Source organism: Balaenoptera physalus (genome assembly GCF_965194825.1).
Source record: "Balaenoptera physalus genome assembly, chromosome: 11".
Classification (NCBI taxonomy): Eukaryota; Metazoa; Chordata; class Mammalia; order Artiodactyla; family Balaenopteridae; genus Balaenoptera; species Balaenoptera physalus.
In genome coordinates, this window is record NC_138896.1 from 7,923,140 (window position 1) to 7,950,553 (window position 27,414).

Sequence of the window (27,414 nt, forward strand, 5' to 3'; positions counted from 1 at the left end):
CCTTGATATTGTTCCAATCTCTGTTTTGTAGATGAGGAAGCTGAGGTATGGAGAGTTTGTGTTACTTTCCCAAAGATGCCCAACTCATAAGTGCCAAAGACACTTGAATTTGTTTTGAAGACTGGACAGATTAAAAGATGAAATTGTCCAACATTGAATTAAGGACAAACTGCATGGCTAAAAAGTTAATTCAGGTTTCCTCATCCTGAATCCTTTGACTAAGCAATTAGCTAAGACACTTAAAACATAAAGCAACCCATTTAATCAAGATAATGTCCTAATATGTAGTTACTGAAATTTGACCGTTTTCTGTGGTTTTATGCAAACCATAATTCCTCCTCCTTTGAAGAATCAAATGGCTACAATTCCCTCCGGTCTTAAAAACCTTATTTGCTCTCTCCAGCCTATGAGCTTTTTCTCCCAGCTCTTTAACAGTGAGATGAAGGGTTTGTCCTGGAGTCCCAGTTACTGTTTTTGTGGCTTTTACTTTTTGTTTCTTCCATTTCACAAGATTTGCCCCTTGGCTGCAGTCTGCATTTGTATGTGTGTGCATTGGTCTGTGCTAACTATATTTGACCACCTAGAAACTTAGGAGGGGGTTGTTTAAATGCACACCACTTTGCTGCTTCAAATACTATTTCTTGTGTTACCAAGCTTGACAAATTTAGGGCAGGGTCTGACAGAGTTTCGCAAGCATTTGTTTTTATCTCTGAGGATTGATAAATGTGTCTCTCTAGTTTTCTCCTTATTAGGAATGAAGTGAACTTCAAATTCCTATAATCTTTGCAATCCTAACTGACCTCCTTCTAACCATGGTGAAAAATCATAACAATTTTTATAGAAGGTAAATCAGCCACCCTGGTAGAATTTTCCATTCGAATACTAAGCTGTGTGCAGCTGTTTTTAGCTGCTCTTTGTGACTTTACAGGGCTCAGCCCTGTAAAGTCACAAGGCTTCGGTCTTGTCAATCAGGCAAAAGCTAGGTGTGGGGTGGCTTTCTAGCTTCAAAGCCTTAAAAGGGAAGGTTAAGATAGGAGGGGAAATGAAATTAAGGACAAGGCAGGATTGGGAATAAAATTAATTGCAACAGGGCTTCCCTGGTGGCGTAGTGGTTAAGAATCCGCCTGCCAGTGCAAGGGACACGAGTTCGAGCCCTGGTCCGGGAAGGTCCCACATGCCGCGGAGCAACTAAGCCCGTGCACCACAACTACTGAGCCCGCGCAGCTAGAGCCCGTGCACCACAACTACTGAAGCCCGTGCACCTAGAGCCTGTGCTCCACAACAAGAGAAGCCACTGCAATGAGAAGCACGCGCACCACAAGGAAGAGCAGCCTCCGCTTGCCGCAACTAGAGAAAGCCCGTGCACAGCAACGAAGACCCAACGCAGCCTAAAATAAATAAATAAATAAATAAACATTACACACACACAAATTAATTGCAACAATAGGTCACTACTGACAAGACGTGGGGCCTGAGAATAGAAATGTGGAGTTGTCCTGAAGGTCCCAGGGCCCTGCACAGCCTTATTCTGAGTGCAGCTACAAACGGCTCCATCTTTTCCCAAAGTGTACGGAGTGCTTTAGGTTTGTTCCCAAGCTGCTTCCTGTAATGGCAGCCTCTTTCCTTGTTATACTTTCTGTGCATTGCTGAGCTTCTCAGCTGTGTCTGTGCATGCTGATCTCCTGGGCGAGGCTACAAATTGGCTACGTAGTGATCCTGGCAGCATGTATGGCACGCAAGGCCCACGGCAGCTGGGGACCCTTGTCCAGACACCTGTGGATGAGAGAACTTTGTTCTTTTTTTTTTTTTTTTTTATGGTTGCCAGACAAATTACTGTTTTCTATGTGCCCTGGTGTGAAAACTGTTGAAAAGTTGCTTCCTTAATATACCACCCTACATTAAAAAGCAGATTTCAAAAACTCAGAGGGGCAAAGTTTCTATTTGGTCAGAAAAATTGGGGAAGAGCGGACTCTGGTCATGATCTTTAGGTAGAATTGTTGTCCTGTGTTGATTCTGTAGACTGGGGCTATTTCCACATCCTAGACAGCTCCAGCACTGGCACTGTTTTGTTGATGCAGGTAATATAAATTTTGTCTAAAGAAGAAATTCTACAGAACAAATGTTTTCTCAAGGAGACAACAGAAAGACTTAATACTGATGCTTCATTTGGCTGTCATTTAATACCTCTCAGAAACCCTCTGAGGGAGGTAGATATTATTATCTCCAATTTGTAGATGAGAAAACCAAGGCTATCCAAGGTAAAATGACTTAATCTAGGTTTGTTTGACCCCTAATTCATGATCAGTCTAATCCATCAGGCTGCCTTTTAGGAGTTCTGTGGCTTAAGTAATGTACTTAATGAAAATACTACTCCTTGAATATCTAGGAAATATTTGAAGAGCTTAATGACTTTTCAACCTTTTATTTTAAACTAATTTCAAAATTACTATACTTATAATACTTATATACTTATTAGAATAGTATAAAGCGCTCTCCTATACCCTTCACTTACGCTCCCCAACCCATAACATTCCACCATATTTGCCTTATTCCTTTCTTCCTCTCTCTCTCTCATTTATGCTTTTCCTGAACCATTTGCAAATTACCTCTTACTATTTCAAAGTGTATTTCCTAACAACAGAGGCTCTCCTGTATAGTATCATACCATAATACAACCACCAAGTGCTACAGCATTACTCTTTAATCCACAGGCCCTATTCCAGTATTACCAGTTGTATTAATAATGTCCTTCATAAATCTAAGACCTGAGTAAGGATCTCGAGCTACACTTAGCTGTCATATCTCTTTAGGCTCCTCCAGTTTAGAACTATTTCTCAGTCTGTCTGTGTCTTTCAAGATCTTATAAATTTGGAAGAGTGCAGGTCTGATGTGTCCTCATGATTAGATTCAAGTTCTGCCTTTGGGCAAATGTATCAGAGAAGTAACGCTGTGGAAGCATGAAATGTTGATTTGTTCTGATGGTGGTGATTTTTTAAATATTTATTTATTATTTTTAAAAATTTATTTATTCTGGCTGCGCCGGATCTTAGTTGAGGTATGTGGACTTTTTTTTTTTTTTTTAATTTATTTTTGGCTGTGTTGGGTCTTTGTTGCTGCGCGCAGGCTTTCTCTAGTTGCGGTGAGCAGGGGCTACTCTTCGTTGCGGTGCACGGGCTTCTCATTGCGGTGGCTTCTCTTGTTGCGGAGCACCGGCTTTAGGCGCAAGGGCTTCAGTAGTTGTGGCTCACTGGCTCTAGAGCACAGGCTCAGTAGTTGTGGCACACGGGCTTAGTTGCTCAGCAGCATGTGGGATCTTCCTGGACCAGGGCTCGAACCCGAGTCCCCTGCATTGGCAGGCGGATTCTTAACCACTGCGCCACCAGGGAAGTCCCCACGTGGACTTCTTAGTTGTGGCATGCATGTGGGGTCTAGTTCCCCAATCAGGGATCAAACCCGGGTCCCCTGCATTGCATTGGGAGCACAGAGTCTTACCCACTGAACCACCAAGGAAGTCCCTATAGTGGTGATGTTAACTTTGACCCTTGGTTAAAATAGTGTTTGCCAATGTCTCATCTCTAAAGTAAATTCCTAAGTATTTTGAATTGATTACTAATAACTGATATATATTTTTCAGGAGAAACTTTGAAACTATGTAGATATCCTGTTCTTCAAACGTTCACACCCCAGTTATATCATCCACTGATGGTTTTTTTTTTTTAACATCTTTATTGGAGTATAATTGCTTTACAATGGTGTGTTAGTTACTGCTTTATAACAAAGTGAATCAGTTATACATATACATATGTTCCCATATCTCTTCCCTCTTGCGTCTCCCTCCCTCCCACCCTCCCGATCCCACCCCTCTAGGTGGTCACAAAGCACACTGATGGTTCTTGCCAGACTCTATTACTCTGTGAGTTGCCAATCCCTGCTTCTATATTGATTTGCTGGCTTTCATCTATAATGTCGAGCTTTCTCTTCTCTCCATGTGTTTGTTTGTTTATTTATATTCCCATGGACATGGATTCCCATTTTATTCAGTGGGTTATAATCCATTACTAGCTTTACTTATTTTGCTATTCAGAGTGTTCCAGACTTGACCAGTGGGGACCCCTTCAAGTTGGCTTCTTCAACACACCCCCGTCATTCTTCGAGCACTTCCTTACTTTCTGGGACAAGTAGACCTTCCAAGCTAATCTTGTGCTTAACCTGCCCCAGCTTTGGAGTCAGCCATTTTCTCCAAAGAACCCTCGTTCTATTTAGTAGAGATTGGTATTTAGAAACCAAGATCTGGTCACGCAAGGGTATTATGACTTCTGTGCCCTTTCAGGGGTCGGAGCTAGAATAAGATTATATATGTACGTGTATACACAATGTCTATATACACATGTGACACACACATACACACTCACACACGTGCATTCTATAACACATACTCCAGGAACTTCCCTGGCGGTCCAGAGGTTAAGACTCCACGCTTCCACTGCAGGGACCATGGGTTCGATCCCTGGTTGGGGAACTAAGATCCTGCAAGCCCCGTGGCACAGCCAAAAATAAATAAATAAACAAACAGTCATACCTTATTAAAAAAATTAAAAAAAATAAAACACATACTCCAACTCATTCGCACATTATCTCATACATTCACATACACATGCCTATCTATCCATCTATCTATTTATATGTTAAAAGCCATAGGGAATTCCCTGGTGGTCCAGTGGTTAGGAGTCGGCCCTTTCACTGCCATGGTCCAGGTTCAATCCCGGGTCAGGGAACTAACATCCTGCAAACCACGTGGTGAGGCCAAAAAAAAAAAAAAAATCCACAAATTCACACGATCTCCAATTCCAATACAACAACAAAGGCTTTATTCCTTTGTTCTCCATTTCCTTCCCCAGCAGTGAGGAACCTGGCTCCCATTAACCTCAGTATATTCACTTATTTTCTCCATCCCACTCTATGTAACTAGTCTTTCCCATAGTGCTTAGCTGAAGTCCTGGCTCTGGGACATGCTGGTCCCACCTCCACCAACTGTAGCCTTGGCCCCTGGGAAGAGAAGGAGCTCGGAATGAATTTTTATACCCTTATAAATCTGTTTTTATTGGGAAGCAGTTCAATATATAAATATATAAATTCAGAGTTCGGCTCTAATGCTACCTGACTTCTTGAGGTTGGGTAATATGCTGGACCTTTCTAAGTCTCACTTGCTTTTCTGTAAAATGGTGATAATAATTGTGCCTACTTCACAGAGGTGTTGTGAACGTTAAAGGATAATCTACATGACAATTGGTGAATCATTCTCTGCAAAAAGAGAAGAAATAAGGATGGTTCACAAGGGCTCTGTCCCTTGAGATTATTTCCAGGTGCCTGGTTAATTATTATCAGTTCAAGGATCTGGCCTGAGAAAGCCAGTTTGGCCCAGGGCCAGTTATTCCCCTGGATCAGGTCAAAACCTGCAGAAATGTGATCACCTGAAGAGGGAGCTAGAAAGGTGGAATTTGGAAGTCAATTACAATATGAACCGAAGGAAAAGATTTGTCCAGATGGTTTTCTGAGCCATAAAGAAGCTGGAAGGAAAGGAAAAGAAATTTCACAGTGCTTCAGACCCAGGTGCATTCTCAGCACATGCTGATGGACTGAATGTGAGAGAAAGAAAAAGAATGCTGGAGAAAGAAAGTCACGTGCCTTAGTGAAAGTGAAAACGGCTCTCCTTATTTCTCATGGTTCGACTATGAAGCAGATCTGGGTGCTGACACCTAGACGTCCCTGAACCTGCCTGAAGGGTACAGGATGGCACAGTGTAGTACTAACAGCATGAGCTCTGGAGCAAAGCTGCTCACATTTGAGTCCTGGGTTAACCTCTGCTAGCACGGTGACCCTGGGCTGGGAGGTCACTGGGAGACCAGTGACCTTCTGAGTTGAGACTCAGAATTTCCTCATTGAGCAAGTAGGGGTGAGAGCCCCTGATGCCAGCTACCAGCTGTGTCATTCACACTTCTTGGTACCCTGTTTTAACATACATTCTGCTTGTCCGTGCAGGTGCCCCCTCCATCTTTGTCTAATCTATAATTTTTTTTTTTTTTTTTTGGCCTCTCCGTGCAGCTCGTGGGATCTTAGTTCCCCGACCAGGGATTGAACCTGTACCCTCAGCAGTGAAAGCGTGGAGTCCTAACAACTAGACCGCCAGGGAATTCTCATCCTTATCTAATGTAGATTGTAAGTGCCTTAATGCTGGCACTCAGTTTTGTGTTGATGAGCACAGGGGTTTTTTAATTCAGTTCTGTTTCCTCTTGACTCCCTTTCTGCTGGGCATTGCCCACTGGTAGGAAGGAGAGGTCGTCGGGTCATGGCTGAGGGTGGCTGGTATCAGGAGCCAGAGTGGAAACAGCCTTGGTCTGCTTAGGGAAGAAGTGACGTGGGCTCTGGTATGTGGTCCGGCAGAGTATTTGATTAGAGGTGGTAACCATAAATACTAGTTATTCCAGAAAGACACCTGGGAGACTCCGCTGGAAGAATATTTCTTGGAGAAGGTCTTTGACTCATTATTTATTCATTCATTCATTCATTTCTGGCGAGATTATATAACATAGAAAGTGCACATATCATTAGGGTTCAGAATGATGCAGTTTCACAAACTAGACACACCCACGCAACCAGCATCAAGACACAGAAATTACCAGCATCCCACTTCCTACCTTGATGTCTGACAGCAGAGATACTTTTACCTGTTTTTGTCCTTTATAGAAATGGAAATATACAGCATGCACTTTTTCTGGCTGCCTTTTTTTTTTGCTCAATGTTATGTTTGTGAGATTCCCTTTGTGGTTGTTGCAGGCAGTTCTACTGATGCATTCTCGTTGCTGTGCAGAGAGAAGGACGTGTGTGCGGTTGGGGAGCGGGGATGATTTTGCCCCCCAGGGAACGTTTGGCGATATCTGGAGACATTACTGGTTGTCACAACTTGGGGAGAGGGGGCAAGGGGTGCTACTGCATCTAGTGAGTAGAGGCCAGGGTTGCTTCTAAACATCCTACGGTGCACAGGACGGCCCCCCCACACAAGGCATATTCAGCCCAAAATGCCAGTAGTGCCAAGGTAGAGAAACCCTGCTGTAAAACAACCGTTGGTGGGCATTTGGGTCTATTATGAACACGGCTGCAGTGAATGTTGAGCTATGCGTCCTTTGATAAACGTGTACGCAAATACCTGGGGATGGAATTGCGGGGGGAGAGGATATGTCTGTGCTCAGCCTGAGTAGATACTGCCAGTTTTCCAGAGTGGTCCCAATTCACGCTTCCACCAGCAATGCACGCATGTTCTGGTTGCTCTGCGTCTGCACCGATATACGGTATTTTCTGACTTTTTCTCATTTTTAAAAAAAGTTTGTATCCTTCTCCTGCACCCTCCTCCATTTCAGCTTATGGCACACTAGATACTCAAAACATCACTGTTTGTCGGTAAATAGTCCTAATCTATATTTTGTGAAAGACTGGGATTATGCACGGGTGTGCACACTGTATACAGTAAATTAGAAAATGCATTTGGGGCAGTATGACCTGCAACTAGGGTTTCTCTTATTTAAATAACAGCAACTAGCACCTTTCTGTATATCCATTTTCTGCCATTCTTCCTAAAAGTACCAATTAACTTTCCACAGGAAACCTTATTCAAGGGATCAGATTATCCACCATTTGAATTCATATTTATTAAGTATTTCCAAATTATACAGTATTGTTTATCCTGAAATATTGGTTGTTTTGTTTTGTTTAGAGTATATTGTTTAGTCCTAGGGAAATAGATCAGGTGGGGTCATTGAGGAAAAAAAAATCATAGAATTTTGGCATCTGATCCGTTGGTTCTCAAACTTTTCATCTCAAGACTTTGTTAGAAATGGAAATGATTAAATTCCACCTAAAACTAACTGATGTCTTGCGGCAGGGGCCCTGCAACCGTATTTTAACGACCCCTCCATGTAATGAGATGTCCAACAGAAGTTTGCAAACTTTTGACCTAGACTATCCTTAACCTCAAGTCACAGGCACACCAGTTTGGCTTTTGGAAACAAGTGTTTTGCTGAAACAATGAGTCAGTTCTTCCAAGGTTAAGTAATTAATTTCCACAGGTGAATGCAGTGGTAAGTTTCATCCTGAAATGTTAATTGGCTGTGACTTTTGTGGGATGATTGTTCATTTTCTAAGCCCCCCAATTTCAGGCTGTTCATAGTACTAATGGCTACATTTCTGCTACTAAAAGGTTGCCTCCTAGCTGCACAGGCTTTGACATTTGCCTCTGGGGATTTGTGTAGACTGTCTTTTGCAAATATTTGCTTAGCATCCTTTAGCATGCAGGAATTGTTTCCATGACACCTTTGCTCCATCAAAATCAGATGCAGATCACTTCAGCTCACACTACCATGATATGATCTGGTACGACCGCCTCCTGGACCTGCCACCTAGGCCTTGAAAATTCTGTGTGTTAAACTTCTTACCCCCTCTGAGATGAGAATTTGAAATCATGCTTTGCGTCTGTGATCTAGACAGCAACTTCTCCTGTTGCTAATTAGATGAACGGGATAGAAAATAAAATGATTGGGTCCCAGGAGAAGGTGAATTTTCCCCAGTGAACTCCCTTGGAGGACTCCTCAATTATGGGAGAACTGTTGTTTTAGTGAAAGATGTGCTTCGGAAATATCTTCTTCTTCCCTTTAGAGTCATAATCATCACTGATAGATAGATAGATAGATAGATAGATAGATAGATAGATAGATAGATAGATATAGATAGATAGATAGATAGATAGATATAGACAAATAAATAAAAGGCTTCATTTACAAACCATCTAGCCACCCAGAACAGAATAACATAACCGGTTGTCCAAAGTGGATTAGATTATCACCCTTCTTTACTTTCTTGTGAAATACTCTTAGTTCCAGGGGAAAAAAATAAATCCCTATAGGGACTTCTTTGGTGGCGCAGTGGATAAGACTCCGCGCTCCCAATGCAGGGCGCCCAGGTTCGATCCCACATGCATGCTGCAACTAAGAGTTTGCATGCCACAACTGACGAGCCCGCGTGCCGCAACTAAGACCCAGTGCAACCAAATAAATAAATAAATATAAATAATAATAATAATAATAAAATAAATCCCTAATTTTATAATTAAGGAATGAATCCCTGAGTCATTTGACCTGCTTCAGTAACAATGCAAACCACACAAAAATGACCTTCCAAAGAGCAGCCATCAGTGAGACCAAGAAATGATACCATCTCACCTCACTTACCTAACCTTTTCTGCCGATATAACTTCGCCTCTCCATGCCACGCCAACAAAAACTTCATCAGACCCAGTCCTTCTGGTGCCCTTTTCACTATTTTAACATGATAAATCTAGCTTTTGCTCAAGCCTGTGTTTCCTCAGTTTCTTTCTCAACTCCAGGATAGCAGTTAATTGAGAATGGAAAAACAAGTCCCAGAATAATTATGAAAGTATAATGAAGTTTGCATTAGTACATGCAATTAAACCAAGGAAAGATGCGTGAGGAATTATGAACAGAATTCAGTGCTGATGTGGTACATTTATAGTTAGGTCTTTGTACAGGCGTGTGCTAGGGGGAAGAGAGAAAAAAGCGCTATTTGTACCGTAAAATCACTCCTCCAGATAGCTAGAAATCGGCTTAAAAGAAAAAAATCATGGGGACTTCCCTGGCGGTCCAGTGGTTAGGACTCTGCGCTTCCACTGCAGGGGCACAGGTTCTATCCCTGGTCAGGGAACTAAGACCCCCACCTGCTGCATGGTGTGGCCAAAAAGAAAAAGGAAAAACATCATGATGGCTCTCCTAGCCTATGCTGTTCTAACATATAAATTAAAAGCGGGCAAACATGGGTTTCAACATTCCTTCTTCCATAGCTGAAAACTGCACTTTCAAATGCCCAGATGACTCTGGACCCATTCACGAGCGTTGAACACACCGTGTGCCAGGCCCTGGTTGAGCCGGTGAGCTGTGGGAGGGAAACAGGGGGCAAAAGTCCTTACTCTCACCCTCTAAACATGCCTGGTACTTTGAGGCTGTAGTTCACTGATTGGAAGGTTTATATCTGCTGCCACGTCAAAGAAGTTCTAGATTTACAACCCTCCCTGGGAAATTTCTCCACACTGGGCTTTCTTGTTTTTGTGTTCTTGATCACTTTTGTCATTTCTCCAACTGGAATGCCTTCTCGGTGTCTGCGTCTCACCACCGGAAGCCCTTTCTAACCGCCCTGCCTCCAAGGGAACTGTTTCTCCTCTCTGAGTTCCTGTCACATTTGGTGGACATCCTCTAGTTTGGAATCGAGCCATAGTCTTTCCTGTTTTGTTGGTTATCTTTTCAGCTGTATGCATTTTGAATCCTAGTGAAGGTATGCGCTCCTACAGGATAGGGGCCATACCTCCTACTTCCTGGGTTCCATCACTGCTGCGTAGCGGTTCACCTTACAACACACTGAACTGTAGCTCATTTTAAAAAGCTGGAAGGGACCAGGGAGAACATCCTTTATAAAGAGGAAGCGAGTAGCGGCCTAAGAGCACATAATCGGCTAAAGGTAGAAAAGCGACCAGAACCCAGGCTTCCTCGTTTTTGCACCATGCCCTGTTAGTAACCGTGGGCGTTAATGACACACAAGACAAAGCACGTCTTGCATGGTTTCCTCCAGAAATTCGATTAAAAGTTGTGGTTTTTTTTGTTTTGTTTTTGTTTTTTTAATCATTAGAGCTTCTTTTTTTTTTTTTTTAAGTTTAATTTTTATTTATTTATTTATTTATTTATGGCTCTGTTGGGTCTTCGTTTCTGTGCGAGGGCTGTCTCTAGTTGCAGCGAGCGCCACTCTTCATCACGGTGCGCGGGCCTCTCACTATCGCGGCCTCTCTTGTTGCGGAGCACAGGCTCCAGACGCTCAGGCTCAGCAGTTGTGGCTCACGGGCCCAGTTGCTCCGCGGCATGTGGGATCCTCCCAGACCAGGGCTCGAACCCGTGTCCCCTGCATCAGCAGGCAGATTCTCAACCACTGCGCCACCAGGGAAGCCCCTGGTATTTTTTAAATGTCATTTAATCTATCCGGTCAATCAATCTGGTCAGAGTTTTTGTTTGTCAGAAAAAAAGATACCCGTTGCTCTGTGCCCAATTCCAGTTAAAAGAACATTTATCCACGAGCACCTGGAACCATGGGGGATGTGGACTCCATTCCTTCATTCATTCAACACATTTAAAAATAAATAAATGACATAAATAAGGCAACATACGTATTTCTCATGACTAGTTTGAAGGAGTGGAAAAATAATAATACAAAGTAGACTTTCTACTAATTCCCAGTCCATTAATTCCTTAGTGACCTTGGGACTTTAAATCTTTCCCCTATCTTTATTTCTTTATTTAAGAAAAAACTCAAACAATGCAGTATCTGATGTCCTGTGAATAATATCTACAGGACTAAAGCCTCGACTGTAAGAGCCTTCGAATTGTTTCTAGGAAACGTAGTTAACTGAGGCATAACTAGCACATTTACCTCCTAGTTTAAGAGGCTTTACTTACGTGTACTACTACTGCTATTATTATCATTGACGTGTGCCGCATGCATTTGCCGGCTGATGTGTACTTCCCACCATGACTTATTTCGCTCTTTTTCCTCCTCCAGTTGGCACTTGTTGCCCGGGAGCCCCTCGACCTAACATCTTAGGTGGTGCTCCTTTGGCAACAAGGTAAAGTCCAAGTTTTTCAGCACAACATGCAAGGTCTTTTATGACATTTTACTTACGACCAGCTGCTGCCTGCCTCAAGGGTGTGCCTTAGCCTGGCAGGCAGCAAACTTCACGTGATTCTCCCTCAACTCATCCTCCTGTAGGTCTTCCAGAGTCAGGCAAGTGCTACCTTGCCCCTTCCTACAGAAAGCCTAGGGGTGCTGAGGCTTGCCTTTCCCCCTTTGATTATTTCTTTATTTCACTGAGATTCCGAGTCTTCCAGTATTTCACAAAAAGAATACCCTCTTCATTTTGGAGCTGTGCTCTAGAGAGCGTCATAATTGGAAAATTTCTTTTTTTTTTAAGTTGAAGTATAGTTGATTTACAATGTTTCATGTGTACAGCAAAGTGATTCAGTTATACATAAACATATATTTATCTATTCTTTTTCAGACTCTTTTCCATTATAGGTTATTACAAGATATTGAATATAGTTCCCTGTGCTGTACAGTAGGTCCTTGTTGATTATCTATATATTAGTGTGTATATGTTAATTCCCAAATTCCTAATTTATCCCTCCCCCCTCCTTTCCCCTTTGATAACCATAAGTTTGTTTTCTTTGTCTGTGAGTCTATTTCTGTTTTGTAAATAAGTTCATTTGTATCCTTTTTTCTTTAGATTTCACATATAAGTGATATCGTATGATATATGTCTTTGTCTGACTTACTTCACTTAGTACGATAATCTCTAGGTCCATCCACATTGCTGCAAGTGGTATTATTTCATTCTTTTTTATGGCACAGTACTATGCCAGTGTGTGTGTGTGTGTGTGTGTGTGTGTGTGTGTGTGTGTACCACATCTTCCTTATCCATTCATCTGTCAATGGACATGTAGGTTGCTTCCATGTATGTCTTGGCTATTGTAAATAGTGCTACTATGAACATTGGGGTACATGTACCTTTTCAAATGAGAGGTTTTGTCTTTTCCAGATATCTGCCCAGCAGTGGGGTTACAGGATCATATGGTAACTCTATTTTTAGTTTTTTAAGAAACTTGCGTACTGTTCTCCACAGTGGCTGCACCAGTTTACATTCCCACCATCAGTGTAGGAGGTTTCCCGGAAAAATTATTAAATGATGTAAAAAACAATAAAGGCTTCTGAATGGAAGAAAAAGCAAGCTTTTAAGGCAGCCCCGGAGAAGGTAAACACGTCTAGCCTGATTAATTGTCTAGTTCGGGAATAACTGCTTCCAAAGTGAGCCAAAGGTGCGTCAATCTTGTCCTGGCCTGCAGTCACGGGAAGGTAGGGAAGGCTGAGCGGCTCAGTCTCAGCAGCAAAAAAAATGCCTGCTGTCTGTGCTGGAAAAGCAGGTCACATGGCCTATTAGGAAGGAAAGGGAACAGGTAAGGCCTTCCCCTCTTACAACAAGTGGTTTTTCAAAAAGTTCTCCTGTAGGCATTTTTCAATACCCAAGGACAGCCAAAAGGGCAGATAGGAAAAAGAGCCACATTTTCAACATCAAACAGTGCTGTTTTAAATAACGGACTGAATACCAAACAAATAGGATGAAAGTTCCTAATCTGGCTAATGTCTGTATTTCTCAATATAGTAACATTATTGATGTCAGTGCCCTAAGCCTGGAACACTAGGAATTGCAGAACTCCTAGTGAATGGGAAGACTGAAATAGCATTAGAAGCTACTCAGCTCTTTCTAAAGCTTTTGGATTCCCAAAATAGAGAAGAATTTAGAAGACTACTGTATTTCATGGCTGTTGCAGCACATCCTTCTGAATTTAAATTACAGAAAGAAAGTGACAACCGAATGGTTGTGAAAAGGATATTCTCAAAAGCTATTGTTGACGATAAAAATTTATCCAAAGGCAAAACTGATCTTCTGGTACTCTTTTTAATGGATCATCAAAAAGATGTTTTTAAGGTTTTAAGATTCCTGGAACTCTACATAAAATTGTCAGTGTTAAGCTCATGGACATTCAGAAGGGAAGAGATCCAAACAGAGACACAGGATATATTTATTGCCAGAGAATTGATCAAAGTGATTATTCTGACCATACAAGGAAGACAACCAAGGATGAGCTAATGAATTTACTAAAAAATATTGATGAGGATTCAAAACTTTCTGCCAAAGAGAAGAAAAAATTGCTAGCTCAGTTCTATAAATGTAACCCAGACATCTTTATTGAGTATTTTGGGGACTGAGTGTTCCAGTGTCTGTATATAACTTGTGTATTTTAACAATAAATTATGTATCCTAAAGATCCAATCACATTGTAATATTGGATGTTCTTCTAAATATGAAACTGTACTTAATAAAACTTTTTTGTATAAAAAAGACCCAGGGTCGCCCTTTTCTCCAGCCTCCGACCACCCTCCAACCTTCGGAGTCAGCCACTCATCTATCCTCGGTCACCGGGACCAGGCAACACCATTTTTTGAGCCGAACTCCTTATTACTGGTCAACTATGAGCTCCCAGATTCGTCAGAATTATTCCACCGAGGTGGAGGCCGCTGTCAACCGCCTGGTCAACATGCATCTGCGGGCCTCCTACACCTACCTCTCTCTGGGCTTCTATTTCGACCGCAACGATGTGGCTCTGGAGGGCGTGGGCCACTTTTTCCGCGAATTGGCCGAAGAGAAGCACGAAAGCGCTGAACGTCTCTTGAAAATGCAAAACCAACGCGGCGGCCGCGCCCTCTTCCAGGACGTGCAGAAGCCATCTCGAGATGAGTGGGGTAAAACCCAGGACGCTATGGAAGCCGCCATTAACATGGAGAAGAACCTGAACCAGGCCCTTCTGGATCTGCATGCCCTGGGTTCTGCCTGGACAGACCCCCACCTCTGCGACTTCCTGGAGAGCCACTTCCTAGATGAGGAGGTGAAACTCATCAAGAAGATGGGTGACCACCTGACCAACCTCCACAGGCTGGGCTGGGCGAGTATCTCTTTGAAAGGCTCACCCTCAAGCACGACTAGGAGCTTCCGGAGCCCAGTGGCCTTTGAGGAGCCCCTGTGGTCAGGGCTTCTGCCTGAAGCCCCTCTCTGCAGCCACTAGGCAGCTTTTTAACCACCCTGGAGCCCTCTCCCAAGCCTTGGACCAAATGGAAACAGTAAAGCTTTTTGCAGCAAAAAAAAAAAAAAAAAAAGGGAAAATGGTTGCAGCACCAGTGACAAGACAATTCATTCAACAGCCAATAGACATTGACAGGCCTGGATGTTCCAGGCGCTGTGCATACAAAAAAGCCCTTCCCTCTTGGAGCTTAGGTTCTGGAGCACGACGAGGGAGGGGTAGGAGGGATGGAGAGAAGGAGACAGACGCAAGGTATTGCAGAATTTGAATCTCCAGGACTTGATGATCAGTGGGTCAGGAAGAGGGAGAACTTAGAGACTGAGCCTAGGTGACAGGGAGAAGAGTAAGGCCCCTCAAGGCTGTGACAGAGGAGAAAGGGCAGGTTTGAGGGGGAAGGAAATGAGTCTGCTTTTGGATGTGATCAGTAAACAGAACAAGTAGCTATGAAGCAAAAACTCCACAAAATCAACATGACTTTACATTACATTACATTACATTGCAATGACCCACCTCCCCAGTCCCATGAAAAGTCAGACTAGGTTTCCTAGGAAATTCTCCTGCCATTAGAGGTTAAAATTGTATTGACTATTGGGACTTCCCTGGCAGTCCAGTGGTTAAAACTCTGTGCTTCCGATGCAGGGGGCACTTGTTCCATCCCTGGTCGGACAGATCCCACATGTCTTTTAGAATTTCACATCTATGCATTCAGTTTCTTCCTGGAAAACTCAAATTGGGATTGCCAACAAAGTCCCAAATTCAAGATAATCCAAAATTGAGCTTATTATCTTGACCTAAAAAGCCCAACTCCTCTACTCCCAACTTGTCAAGTCCTTTCAACTAAAACCCCAGGCATCCTCTTGGACCACTCAACCAGTCAGTAACCAAATTCTGTTGATTCTTCTTCCTTCTTTTTTTCTTGGTCTGTTATCCTTCTCCTTTCTGTGTTTCTACTGCCTCAGTTGGAGCTCTTGCTATTGCTGGTCATGAACATTATCTTTTAACGATTTCTCCATCTCCACTCTTGCCATTCCACCTTGCAATTTCTTCACATCTGCTAAGTCAACTTGCTAAAGTCATACCTGAACATGGTATTTCCCACTTAGAGTCAGCAGCTCCCCTCTGTCAAGTAAAATTCCTGACCATGACATACCGGGATCTTCCATATCCAAGCCTCATCTCGTGCCCTGTCTTTCCCAGTATGCTCATCTTCAAAACTTGCATTTTCAGTCAGTTGGCTTTTCTTACTTCCCCCCCAAATGTGGAGTGCTCTTCCTGATGGCGCCTGTGTTTCTGCTGTTTCATTTACTTATCTTTTATGTCTCAGCTCAATCAATATCCTCTTTTGAAGACCTCACTACTCTTTGAGTCCCTTCACATCCCCAGGAGAACTGAGGAGGAGGAAGTGGTGGTGGTGATAACCAGTATATATTATATTTCAGGCCTACTATGTGATAAGCACTGTTCTAAGTGCCTTATTCATATTAAACCACACAAAAACTACCTATGAAGTAGGCACTGTTATATTTCTATCTTGTTGATGAGGAAACTGAGGCACAGAGAGATGAAGCAACCTGCCTGTGGACTCGGAAGCAATAGGCAATGACGTGTGATTTGACCTTAGAGAGTCTGGCTCTTGGATCTGTGCTCTCCGGCACCACACCTTACAGTGTGTCAATCAATTGATCAGTCTTTTCTTGGGTATCATTGTACTTTGGACATTTTTATTCTTGTACTTCAAATATTTCACTGCACTGGGTTTTCTGTCTTATTTCCCCAACTATACCAAAATTTCCGTGAAGGCTGGAGTAATTCTTACTCATATATGGTCCTAAACTCAGTAGGCACAGAGTGTTGGTAAGGTGAGAAAGGAGTGGAAAGAATGTTTGGTGTAGTATTTATGGATAAACAAATGAGTCATATATTTCTCTCAGACACTTTAAAACTGTTATTCCACCTCGTGATCACAGTAGCAGGGTTTTTGATTGAATCGTGTCTTTCGGAAAGAGATCTTCCTGCATTTTGCAGAATCTGAAACTTAAGAACAGGTGATTTATTCAGGACGCATAACCCAGGTTCCCTCACTGTATATGTTTCCTTATTAAATACAAATCAGTCTACAGAAAGACATACATGGATGTATGCAAAATTAATACATGCAAAGTTAATCTTAGTTCTATAGCCCTCTGGTGTCAGGGCTTCTGCCTGAAGCCCCTCTCTGCAGCCACTAGGCAGCTTTTTAACCACTCTGGAGCCCTCTCCCAAGCCTTGGACCAAATGGAAACAATAAAGCTTTTTGCAGCAAAAAAAAAAAAAAAAAAAATGGTAAAATGGTTGCAGCACCAGTGACAAGACAATTCATTCAACAGCCAATAGACATTGAAAGGCCTGGATGTGACAGGCGCTGTGCATACAAAAAAGCCCTTCCCTCTTGGAGCTTAGGGCCCAGGCTCCTCATCCGGCTTCCACTGTAAGAGCTCTGCCAGCTCCCCTACTTACCCCACCAAGGCCAGGAGGAGGTTCCGAGGTTGGTGGAACTGGTCCCAGTCTCGTTCAGCAGCAAACTCGGCATGGAGGCGGCGGATGTCCTCGAGCGTTGGTTCCGAGCTGAACCATAAATCTGAACCCCTTTGTTGTTGGCCAGTTGGAATTAATAATGTAAACAGACTCTGTTGGCCTCATTGTCATGTATCTGAACACTTTGTCAAACTGCAAATATTTAAAATATTTTAATATTCACTCTAAGCCAAAAAGTCTTTGCCAAACTAGACACAGAAATTACTCTCTGTTGTCTTGAAATAGGATAGACTATAACCTGATATTTAAAGGTATTATTTGGGAAAAAAAAGAAGCTTGGGATTGAATTTTCCATTATCATTCATTTTCTTGTCATTTACCATTATCATTCATTATCATATCATTTTCAGAGTCATTCTCTTTGCTCCATGGGAACACTAAGAATTAGATTGATCTGCTCTGTCCAGATGAGGGCTCCATTTACTTTCTTCCACTTTGCATAAAAAGCCAAAGGTGGGTTCTATGTAGAGTTTATTCGTGATGGGTCTTAGAGAATGAGGAGAATTTAGTAAGGGAGAGAGAAAAATAATGTACCAGCTGGAATAATGAAAAATGGGAGCAATAAAAGCTAGAATGAAAACCTACCGTGGTTCAGGAGGTGATGTGTCATTCAGCTGAAGTGCAGGGTGCCTTGAATCAAGGGGGCTTAGCATTGGTTTTCCTACCTCTGCTGAAAACAAGGAATAAGCATATTGTTCTATTAATTTCATTAATAGCAGGATAGAGACTTTTCAAAAGGGAGGAGAGAAAGGGCATTAAAGGACGTTTTTTCTTCATGCGGGGGTGGGTGGGTGTTCGTCTCCGATAGTGAGTTACTGCTACAGGATGGAGGCTCAGAGGGGTTACGGTCACTTCAAAGGGGAGGTGACACGGGAAGGCATGAAGCAGTTGTATGGGTATGTTAGAAGCCATCATAAATAAAATATGTTGATCTGTATTAAAAAAAAGCTGGTCGGAAAAATAAAAGGTTGAAGATGAGAACCTTGTAAGTTAAAGAGCTTCATGCTCTTCAACCAAAACTCTGCTATTTACAAATAGGGGAAAACAACATTCGTTTCCTAGGTGATTTGACAGACTTAACCCGGCAGGTATAAAGCACTTCTCTGAGTATTAGATGATGTTCTCTGGGTAGTGAAAACCTGAATGCGCTCTAGGTGCCCTTATCCGAACATCATTTGTGCCAGGATTCGAGTGCTTTCCGGTGAAGTTTTAAGGTCTCATCTAAATCAGGGGATGTAGCTTGGCATTTGTTCATTGGACCCCAACATCCTGTTACCAAATCAAACTCAGGGCCTCTCGCCGGCGGGCAGTAAGGCCAATCTAATGACACCGGGTTGTGGTGAAGGAAAGTGCAGCATTTATTGTAAAGATGCCAATACAAAGAGGATGGGTGGCTCGTGTTCTAAAACCCCGACGGTTTTGGGGGGAGTATTTAATGGGCAAAATTTGGGCTGAGGGCTACAGGGCTTGTGACTTTGTTCTGACCGGCTGGTGGCGAGGTAGCAGGGCGGCGCTCCAGGGATCTTGGGCTCAGCCTGAAGTTACCATCCTCCACCTGGGTGGAGGCCTTAGTTCCCGCAGAAGAACTCAAAGATATTGTTGTGTGTATCCCTTGAGGAGGAACCAGGACGCTGCCCCAAGGCTGCAGTATTGTTTCTAGGCTGTTCCTCCCTTGTTTCTGCATCCCCTCCCTTCCCTGATTAGCAACTGTTTGAATCTGCCCTTTGAAGCTCAGGGGACGTCCAGGAGCCTGAAGGAAGCCTATTTCCTACAAACAAGAAACGGGGGGCACGGAAAGAATTTGTACCAGGGAGGACCCCACAGGGTCCTGCTCCGTTTCAATCCTTACGATAAGCACCACGGTGGGAGGAGAGGGGCTGTCACGACGTAATCTCAAAGTCACAGGACCCAGAGCCCTGCACTTTCAGATCCCCTAGGACTGGAACCCCGGTAAGCTCTTGTTTTAGAAAAGAGAGGGCCGGGGACTTCCCTGGCAGTCCAGGGCTGAAGACTCCGCGCTTCCACTGCAGGGGCTTCGGGTTCAATCCGCGGTCCAGGAACTGGGATCCCGCATGCCTCGAGGCAGGGCCAAAAAAAGCAAAAGCAAAAGAGTAGGGCGGGGCTAGAAAGCATTACAAAAGAGCCCGGTGGGTGAGGTTTTTTTAAATTTTCGATCTCGTCCCTTCAGTCAGTTTTTCACTAAAGCGGCATGTCTGGGAACGGAGGCAACATTATACCCCGTGGAGCGTGGTCGAAGAGTGGAGGGACCAGGCTGTGGATCATTGCCATGAGCAACAAGGCGGGGCGAGTGCCGCAGCCTGTCGGATGACTAGCAGGAAACGGCAAGCCTGCCAGAACGCATCATTTCAACTTTCGTTCTTACTGTATTAATGCCCTGAATGACAGTAACAAGAGGGGGGCAAAAAGCCCTCCGGAAATGAAGGAAAAGAGATCTGAGAAACTAAATCTGCAGGGGCAAAGGAGACTAAAACCAGAGTTTTAGTGAAACAGCTAGCCGTTGGGAGCTGGGAGCCAGAGGGAGGGAAAAAGGCTGGGCTTAAGCAACCTGCTACCGGGATGTAGACAAAGGCGGTTTGAAAGGCAGAGGACGAGGCGGGCTCAGTAGCTACTCTCAGCATGGGGAGTGCGCCAGCCGCTGGATTCCCGGGATGAAACCGAATGAATTCACCGTGTCTCCTTCAGTGCACGAATTACTGGAGTATGCACCAAAATAAGAACTCAGAGAAAAAAGTAAGTTTGGGAGAGGACTTAGATTTTGACGGTCTTTGAAATCTCCTCTTGGAGGCATGCCTTCATTGATGCGTTACCTCTTTATAGTTTCTGTCTCTTGTGTAATCATTTTTATCGTGTTCTACGTGTTCAATTTTGGGGGCGAGCAAGGCTTCCAGAGGCTAAATAACTCGGACACTTCGATGCTGAGTCAAGTTTGCATATCCTTTATCAATGGCAAAACACCTTTCCTCTGGAGAAACAAACTCATGATCTATGAGACGTCCTCTTGCAAGGAATACTTGACTCAAAGCCACTACATCACGGCGCCGTTATCTAAGGAAGAAGCTGAATTTCCTTTGGCATATATCATGGTCATCCATCACAATTTCGACACCTTTGCAAGGCTCTTCAGAGCTATTTACATGCCTCAGAATATCTACTGTGTTCACGTGGATGAGAAAGCGACAGTTGAATTTAAAGATGCAGTGAAGCAATTACTGAGCTGCTTCCCAAATGCTTTTCTGGCTTCCAAGATGGAACCCGTGGTCTATGGTGGGATTTCCAGGCTCCAGGCTGACCTGCACTGCATCAAAGATCTTGCAGCCTTGGACGTTCCGTGGAAGTACGCCATCAACACCTGTGGGCAAGATTTCCCCCTGAAAACCAACAGGGAGATAGTTCAGTATCTGAAAGGATTTAAAGGGAAAAACATCACCCCAGGGGTGCTGCCTCCAGCGCACGCAGTTGGGCGGACTAAATATGTCCACCGAGAGCACCTGGGCAAAGAGCTTTCCTATGTGATAAGAACCACAGCATTGAAACGGCCTGCTCCCCACAATCTCACCATTTACTTTGGTTCTGCCTATGTTGCCCTGTCAAGAGAGTTTACCAACTTTGTTCTCCATGACCCACGGGCTCTTGACTTGCTCCAGTGGTCCAAAGACACCTTCAGTCCGGATGAACATTTCTGGGTGACGCTCAATAGGATTCCAGGTATGTGGGATTTCCTATTTCACGTGAAGGCAACGTGCCATCCTTGAAAGGGCTTTTCGAGAGCCAGCTCCTTTTTATTAGAAGTAGAGGATGAAAACTGAAATATATAGTTTTCTCCTGCATCCTTTATAAACTCTAAACATCTAAAGAATGACGTTCTTTAGAATACAGTATTCTAACCAAGCCAAATAATACCTTTTAGTGGTATTGCTTTGCAGTTCATTGTGTTCTTTTGCATTCATCATCTTATTAAATCTTTAACCACAATCGGTATTATTGTTCTCCATCCCCACTGGTGTTCTTCCTTTCCCCCAAATTTGTCAGACTTGCTGTAACCCCAGGGCCATTGCCTTGGCCACTCCCCTGCCTACCCCCAGACCTTCACAGGCTCCCTCTTATCAGCCAGAGGTCATCAGCTCAGAGAAGCTGAGCTGACCACCCCACCTTTTTCCTTCAAAGAGTTTATTATCATCTGGAATATCCTATCTACTTACTTGCATAGATTTGTTCTTGGTCTCCTCTGTATTAGCTCCGTGAAGTTGGGTCATTTTCTATCTTGTTAACTGCTGTATCCTCCATGCGTAGAACACATAGTACATGCTCAATAAAAATGAATGAATGAATAACTGGCAAAGCATGAGACTTTACTATGGCACCACAGCTGTCTCCCTAAGACCCAGTGAGCAAAGAAATATTTAGACTCATGCATGTACTATATCACAGGTGTAAAGTTTTAAAAATACATATATTTTAACTTCAGATAAATAATGAGATTCCAGGAGAAGCTCCTTCCTTTCTCATCAAAACAGTTCTACCTGTACTAACGGACCAGATCAATTATTATTATTATTTTTTTTCAATTATTTTTAAAACTGTATAAAACATGATAGGATTTCTTCTGAAGGAAACAGCATGCTTTGGACCCAATGAAAAATACAAAATGGATCTCTGATGAACTCGACAGCATTATTATAGCAAGAGAAAAGCAATCATTGTTCTGGTTTTTGGGGGGTTGCCAAGTTGGAAACACTGGTAGGTGCTCTCAGGCTGCAGGGTGGGGCCTGCTGGGCGATAAACATGCCAGCATTCTCTGGAAAATACCGTGTTTGGTCTCTGAATCCCAGGGTGACTGGCCTGGTGAACAGGGCTTGCTCTCGAACTGTGCAAGCTCTCTTTCTTGACCTCCCTCTTTCTATGTCCATCTTTTCACCTTTTATCTGTTGTTTCCATCATTGGCATCTAATCGGTGAGCATTAGGTAATTAGAGGCTGATTTTCATATTTAAACATTTATTCCCTTTCTATTTTCACTATTCCCTTAGGATTTATAAAGATTTGATACTAGCCTTGTGGTTCCATAGTATCATACTAAAATGAAGGCAGTTCGTAACTTCACAAAAGCCTGAATTGTCGTTTCTTAAAAAAAGAAAAACATGGGTTTGCGTTAGTGTTAAATGTCTGTTTGGTTTGCAGAAGGATGGTCAGTCTTATCAATGTCAAATCAATTTAACAAAATCGAGGAAAACTAATCTCTTACCCCCCATTTTTTTTTCCTTACCCCCTTCTCCTTTCCAGCCCTGGTGAAATAGACAAGGCGGGAGAAGAGACCATTTTTGCTGTAGGTTTGTGGGATGACTCGCTGGCTTCTACCCTCTCTCAGCGACAGTATGACCCCATGTAAATAGCCTCTTGGAATCGCCAATCTCCCCAGCTACAAACTAAGGGCCCCAGGAGGCAAGATCCTTTTTGTTCCTACATATGCCTTTCTTTGCAGAGGACACAATACCCAGAACCACATAAACACCTAGCATGCAGCTGTCGAGAATTTGTAGAAAGGCCAAAATGCTTTTATTTATAAATAAATAAATAAATAAAGTGAGACTCAGTAGAAAGTATACTCATAGAGGTGAGTCTAGACTCCATCAATCTTGTTGCCCCTTAGCCTTGGCAAATGCCTTTCATTACCCCTGTAGGAAATCGGAGATGAGAGCTCCACTAAGGGAACCTCAGTGGTCTGATTCTGCAAGGGATGTTTTTCAGGATAACATGACATTTCCTAGGGTCTTGCCTCCTTCCTCTCTTATATTCCAGATGGCATCCTGGTTCAGGGAGCAAGCAGGAAGATATCCTGCTTGTAGGTGGGCCCTTCCTGAATTACAAGTTATTTAAAGAAAACAAGCCATCACATGCTCTAGCCCCAGTGATGGACCACCCCATCTTCAAAGGCGGTGCAAAATTCAGTCACATGCTCCAGTCCCTCCAGCGGTTGGTTTTCCACTTGAGCGTTCTTTGTGATTTAGGATTTGGTGCGTGAATCTGGTTCTTTTTTACCAGACAACCTTTTACCATATCACGTCTTCTGTTTTCAGTGTTCATGTGTTAAGGGGAAAAGTCCTTCGGTAAATACAGCGGAAACATTTTCGCAAATGCGCAAGTTCAGATGGTGCCGTTCCTTGCCTCCCTCAAAGTTTCCTTCTGTTTTTATCCTAAACATCCTAAATTTAAGTGTTTGTGTTAGAAAGACCCTGCACAGCCATATCAGGCTCCCTGAAACACCCACAAGAGGACTGAGGCCAAGAACATGATTAGTACCCTGTTACTAGATGATACCAGACAACAAAATGAGAATAGTTTAAAATTAGTGAGACTCGGGATTTCCTTGGCGGTCCGGTGGATAGGACTCCGTGCTTCCACTGCAGGAGGTGCGGGTTTGGTCCCTGATTGGGGAAGTGAGATCCCACATGCCGCGCTGCACGGCAAATAATTAAATAAAGTGAGACTCAATAGAAAGTATACTCACAGAGGTAAGACTAAATCACATATCTTCACACTGTTTTGTTTTGTTTTGTTTTTCATGTTGTCTTTCTATTGAGAAAATGACTCCTCTCTTGGTTTTCAACACTTAAGCTTTTTCCAAACTGCATTAGAATTAGAAATGGTGCCGGGCCATGTCCCTTGGGGGCCCCAGTCTCACATCCTTCTTCAGGGAAGGCCAGAAAGAGTGGTTTTCATTCCATCCTGTGTGGCTGTGTACAGACGGATTGTCTAGATTTCTCCCTTCTGGCCATATTCTCAAAGGAAACCCTTCGGGAGCACAAATTTCTCTCACTCATCCTATAGCGCTTGAGGGTTAGGGTTAGGGTCAGCATGAGGCTCTGTCATGTGCACGCTGTACGAATTCTGGTGCACGCTGAGGTTTTCTAACTTCTCCAATCTTTGTAATCGCTGCTGTATGTCACCTTAAGAAAAGCTCATTTCCTCTAGGTTTTCTGGTTATTCCCATAGCATGTTCTTTGGCCTACCTGCCCCAGGGCGGAGTGCCAGAGACCACTGAGATGTTTGGCTTTAAGTCTTGTGGAATTGTTGAGGATCTGCAGAAAGCTCTGCTGGTCTAGTTTTTTCACTGTCCGTTTCCGTGGCTCACTTGTCTTCTGGTCCCACTTTACGGTGGGTCTGTCTCTAATGAAAAGGTAAAACTGCTCCATGCTTTGACTTCAGCTACTTTCTTCCCCTCACTGCCTAAGCGTGTTCTTTTGGATTTTTGCTCATGCGTTTCTCTGACCTTTCTCATGCCATGAGGTTTTTGTTCCCTAAGAATGTTTTCATTTGCCTCTTCTTTTTTCCATTTTGTATACTTCTTTTTTTTTTTTTTCCGGAGCCCCTTTGTCAAATAAATTACCTCAACTTCAGAAAGGACCACATGATCACATTTCCTCGTGTTTCAATGCTAAAAATAGCTTGTTTCCTACTTTGATTTCTTTTGCTTTTTTAACTTTGTGCCTTATATGTGGACATTCTTTGGGCATGTGTTATGACTCTTTGAGTTGCATGTGACAGAAACACAACTCAAAGTTGCTTAAACAGACCCCAGAACTTACTGGGTCATAGAATTGAGGTGCCCAAGGAGGGCCTCCAAGTAAAGCTGGATCAAGGCTTGGAAAGGTATATGCGGGACTCTTTGTCTCTGTGAAGTGACCAACCGTCCCTGTGTGCCCAGGTCTGAGGGGGGTCTTGGGCATGGGACCTTCCACGCTAAAGCCAGGGAAGTCCCAGTTTGATCTGAACTGGTCACTCTGTCTGTCTGTCTGTCTGTCTGTCTCTGGGTTGACTTTATTCAGTTTGGTCCTCCCCACATGGTGTCAGAGAGGCTCAGAAGTAGCTCCAGCTGCTTGCTTCTCACAGCTGGCACTCCTGAGAGAAAATAAAGGTTTTTTTCCTCATGGTTCCAGCAACAGCTCAGGGAAGTCGTCAGATTGGTCCTGCCTGGTCCAAATCCCTATCCCTAAACAAACCAGGGGCAGGAAGAGTGCTGACCAGCCTCTCTTGGGTCACTTTTTCACCCTAGAGCTAAAAGTTCAGGGCAAGCTATGGTGAAGGAGGGTTCTTCGCCGTGATGCCTGCCAGACAAAGCACACTCCCACTGCAAGGTGGTTCCGGGTCCTGCAGGCAGGGGGGTTTTCAGCGAGCATCTCCACCTGGATTAGAAGGAGAAGATTTAATGAGATATACAGTTTTCAGCACTTGGGCAATTATAACTTGGAGAAGACTAATTAAATTACCATTGTGGAAAAGGCATGGTCTCAATAAGCATACTTCTCTTCCCTCATAAAAACATTTTATTTATTTATTTTTTTAAAATAAATTTATTTATTTTTTTAAAATAAATTTTTTTTAAATAAAATTTTTTTTTTAATTATTAGCACCTTTATTTATTTATTTATTTATTTATTTATTTTGGCTGTGTTGCGTCTTCATTGCTCTGCACGGGCTTCCTCTAGTTGCGGTAGGCAGGGGCTACTCTTCCTTGTGGTGCGCGGGCTTCTCACTGCGGTGGCTTCTCTTGTTGCGGAGCACGGGCTCTAGGCGCACAGGCTTCAGTAGTTGTGGCTCGTGGGCTCTAGAGCGCAGGCTCAGTAGTTGTAGCGCACGGTCTTAGTTGCTCCGCGGCATGTGGGATCTTCCTGGACCAGGGCTCGAACCCATGTCCCCTGCATTGGCAGGAAGATTCTTAACCACTGCACCACCAGGGAAGTCCATCATAAAAACATTTTAAATAAAATTATATTTTGTTTATATTTATAGATATAAATAATAAGTATATCAATAAATAATTTAATTATTTAATATAAATTTGATAATTTTATACAAATATATCTTTATATTTCTTTTTAATAATAATTATTATATTTGGATAGTACTTAGTTTGCAAAGGAACTTCTAACATATTATCTCCTTTAATTCTTATAAGAATTCTATTAAGGGGAGGACTGTTGTTCCCATTTTGCAGACGAGAAATTTAAGATTAAAATAAGTGGCTTGTCCAAAGACAAATATTGCATATACCTAGCAAGAAATAAGAATGAAAAGAGGGAATTCCCTGGCCGTCCAGTGGTTAGGACTCGGCACTTTCACTGCCGGGGCCCGGGTTCGATCCCTGTTCAGGGAACTGAGATCCCGCAAGCTGCGCTGCGCAGCACAGCCAAAAGAAAAAAGAAAAAAAAAAAGAATGAAAAGAAACATCTACAGGGAAGTAGGGGGAAGCAGAGGTAAGATTTATGTGGTAAGCTTAGATTAAATTGAACCTAGTTTTATGAATTTTTCATTTCATTATTGCAATAACAGCAAGTGTTCAGAAGATGAAACTTAGCTAATTCTAAGTCTCATTGAGCTTGGGGAATGATTATATAATTGGACCCACCCAGGAATTTTCTCTCTTGTTCCTTATGTCATCTGGATACTTAGCCCATTTTCCTGAAAACGTTGGCTTTTCCGTGCGAGCCGAAGGTACAGAAAAGATCAGGAGAGTAATGTTTACTGAACATCTGCCCATGGGTCTGCATTATCTCAGTTTAATCGTCACAAGAATCCTGTTGGGTCGGTATCTAAATTCACATTTTACAAGTGTGAGGATGGGATCAGAGGGGATGAGTGACGTGTCCTGCTCCAAAAACCGGAAGGACAGTAAAGGAGAGAGTGCGTGCAACGGGCACCTGGAATTCTACACGCTCAGAACTCAACCCATGCTCGCCTTTGTGTGCGCCTCAATCAACAGCGCCCTCTGTTAGCTTAGACCTGCCGGCCAGCTTCTCTCTCCTCAGTTCTCACCACCCCCATCCCTCCAGCCCTGGAGCTTGGTTTCCAGAGTCGAGAGAACCAGGTTGGAATCCTGGCCCCTCCATCGCCAGTCTTGTGACCCGACGACTGGAAAGCCCAGTCTTAGAGTAGCCGTGCAGCATAGATGTTGAAAGCTGGACCCTGGAGCCAGACTGCCTGAATTTGAAGCTCTGCTCTGCCATTTACAAGCTTTTTGACTCTGGACA

General features: G+C 43.3%; 2 protein-coding genes across 4 annotated transcripts in view; both read left to right on the top strand.

The window, feature by feature from the left end:
• LOC309637937 (N-acetyllactosaminide beta-1,6-N-acetylglucosaminyl-transferase-like) overlaps nt 1-17,165 on the top strand; it is a 64,346-nt gene extending 47,181 nt beyond the window's left edge. Inside the window, 3 exon segments of the mRNA XM_082413311.1 lie at nt 12,698-12,732; nt 14,061-14,652; nt 14,655-17,165. Coding sequence (XP_082269437.1) covers nt 12,698-12,732; nt 14,061-14,652; nt 14,655-14,701 — 674 coding nt within the window. The 3' untranslated portion in view covers nt 14,702-17,165.
• Nucleotides 1-27,414, top strand: part of LOC309637945 (N-acetyllactosaminide beta-1,6-N-acetylglucosaminyl-transferase) — an 88,733-nt gene that overhangs the window by 12,346 nt on the left and 48,973 nt on the right. The window contains exon 1 of one of the 3 annotated variants that reach the window (XM_082413343.1): nt 19,569-21,095. The exons of 1 other annotated variant lie outside the window; for it this stretch is intronic. In XM_082413343.1, coding sequence (XP_082269469.1) covers nt 20,177-21,095 — 919 coding nt within the window. In that variant the 5' untranslated portion in view covers nt 19,569-20,176. Of the gene's footprint in view, nt 1-19,568; nt 21,096-27,414 lie in introns of those variants that run through there. One more of the 3 variants, XM_082413342.1, reaches the window with a different exon arrangement.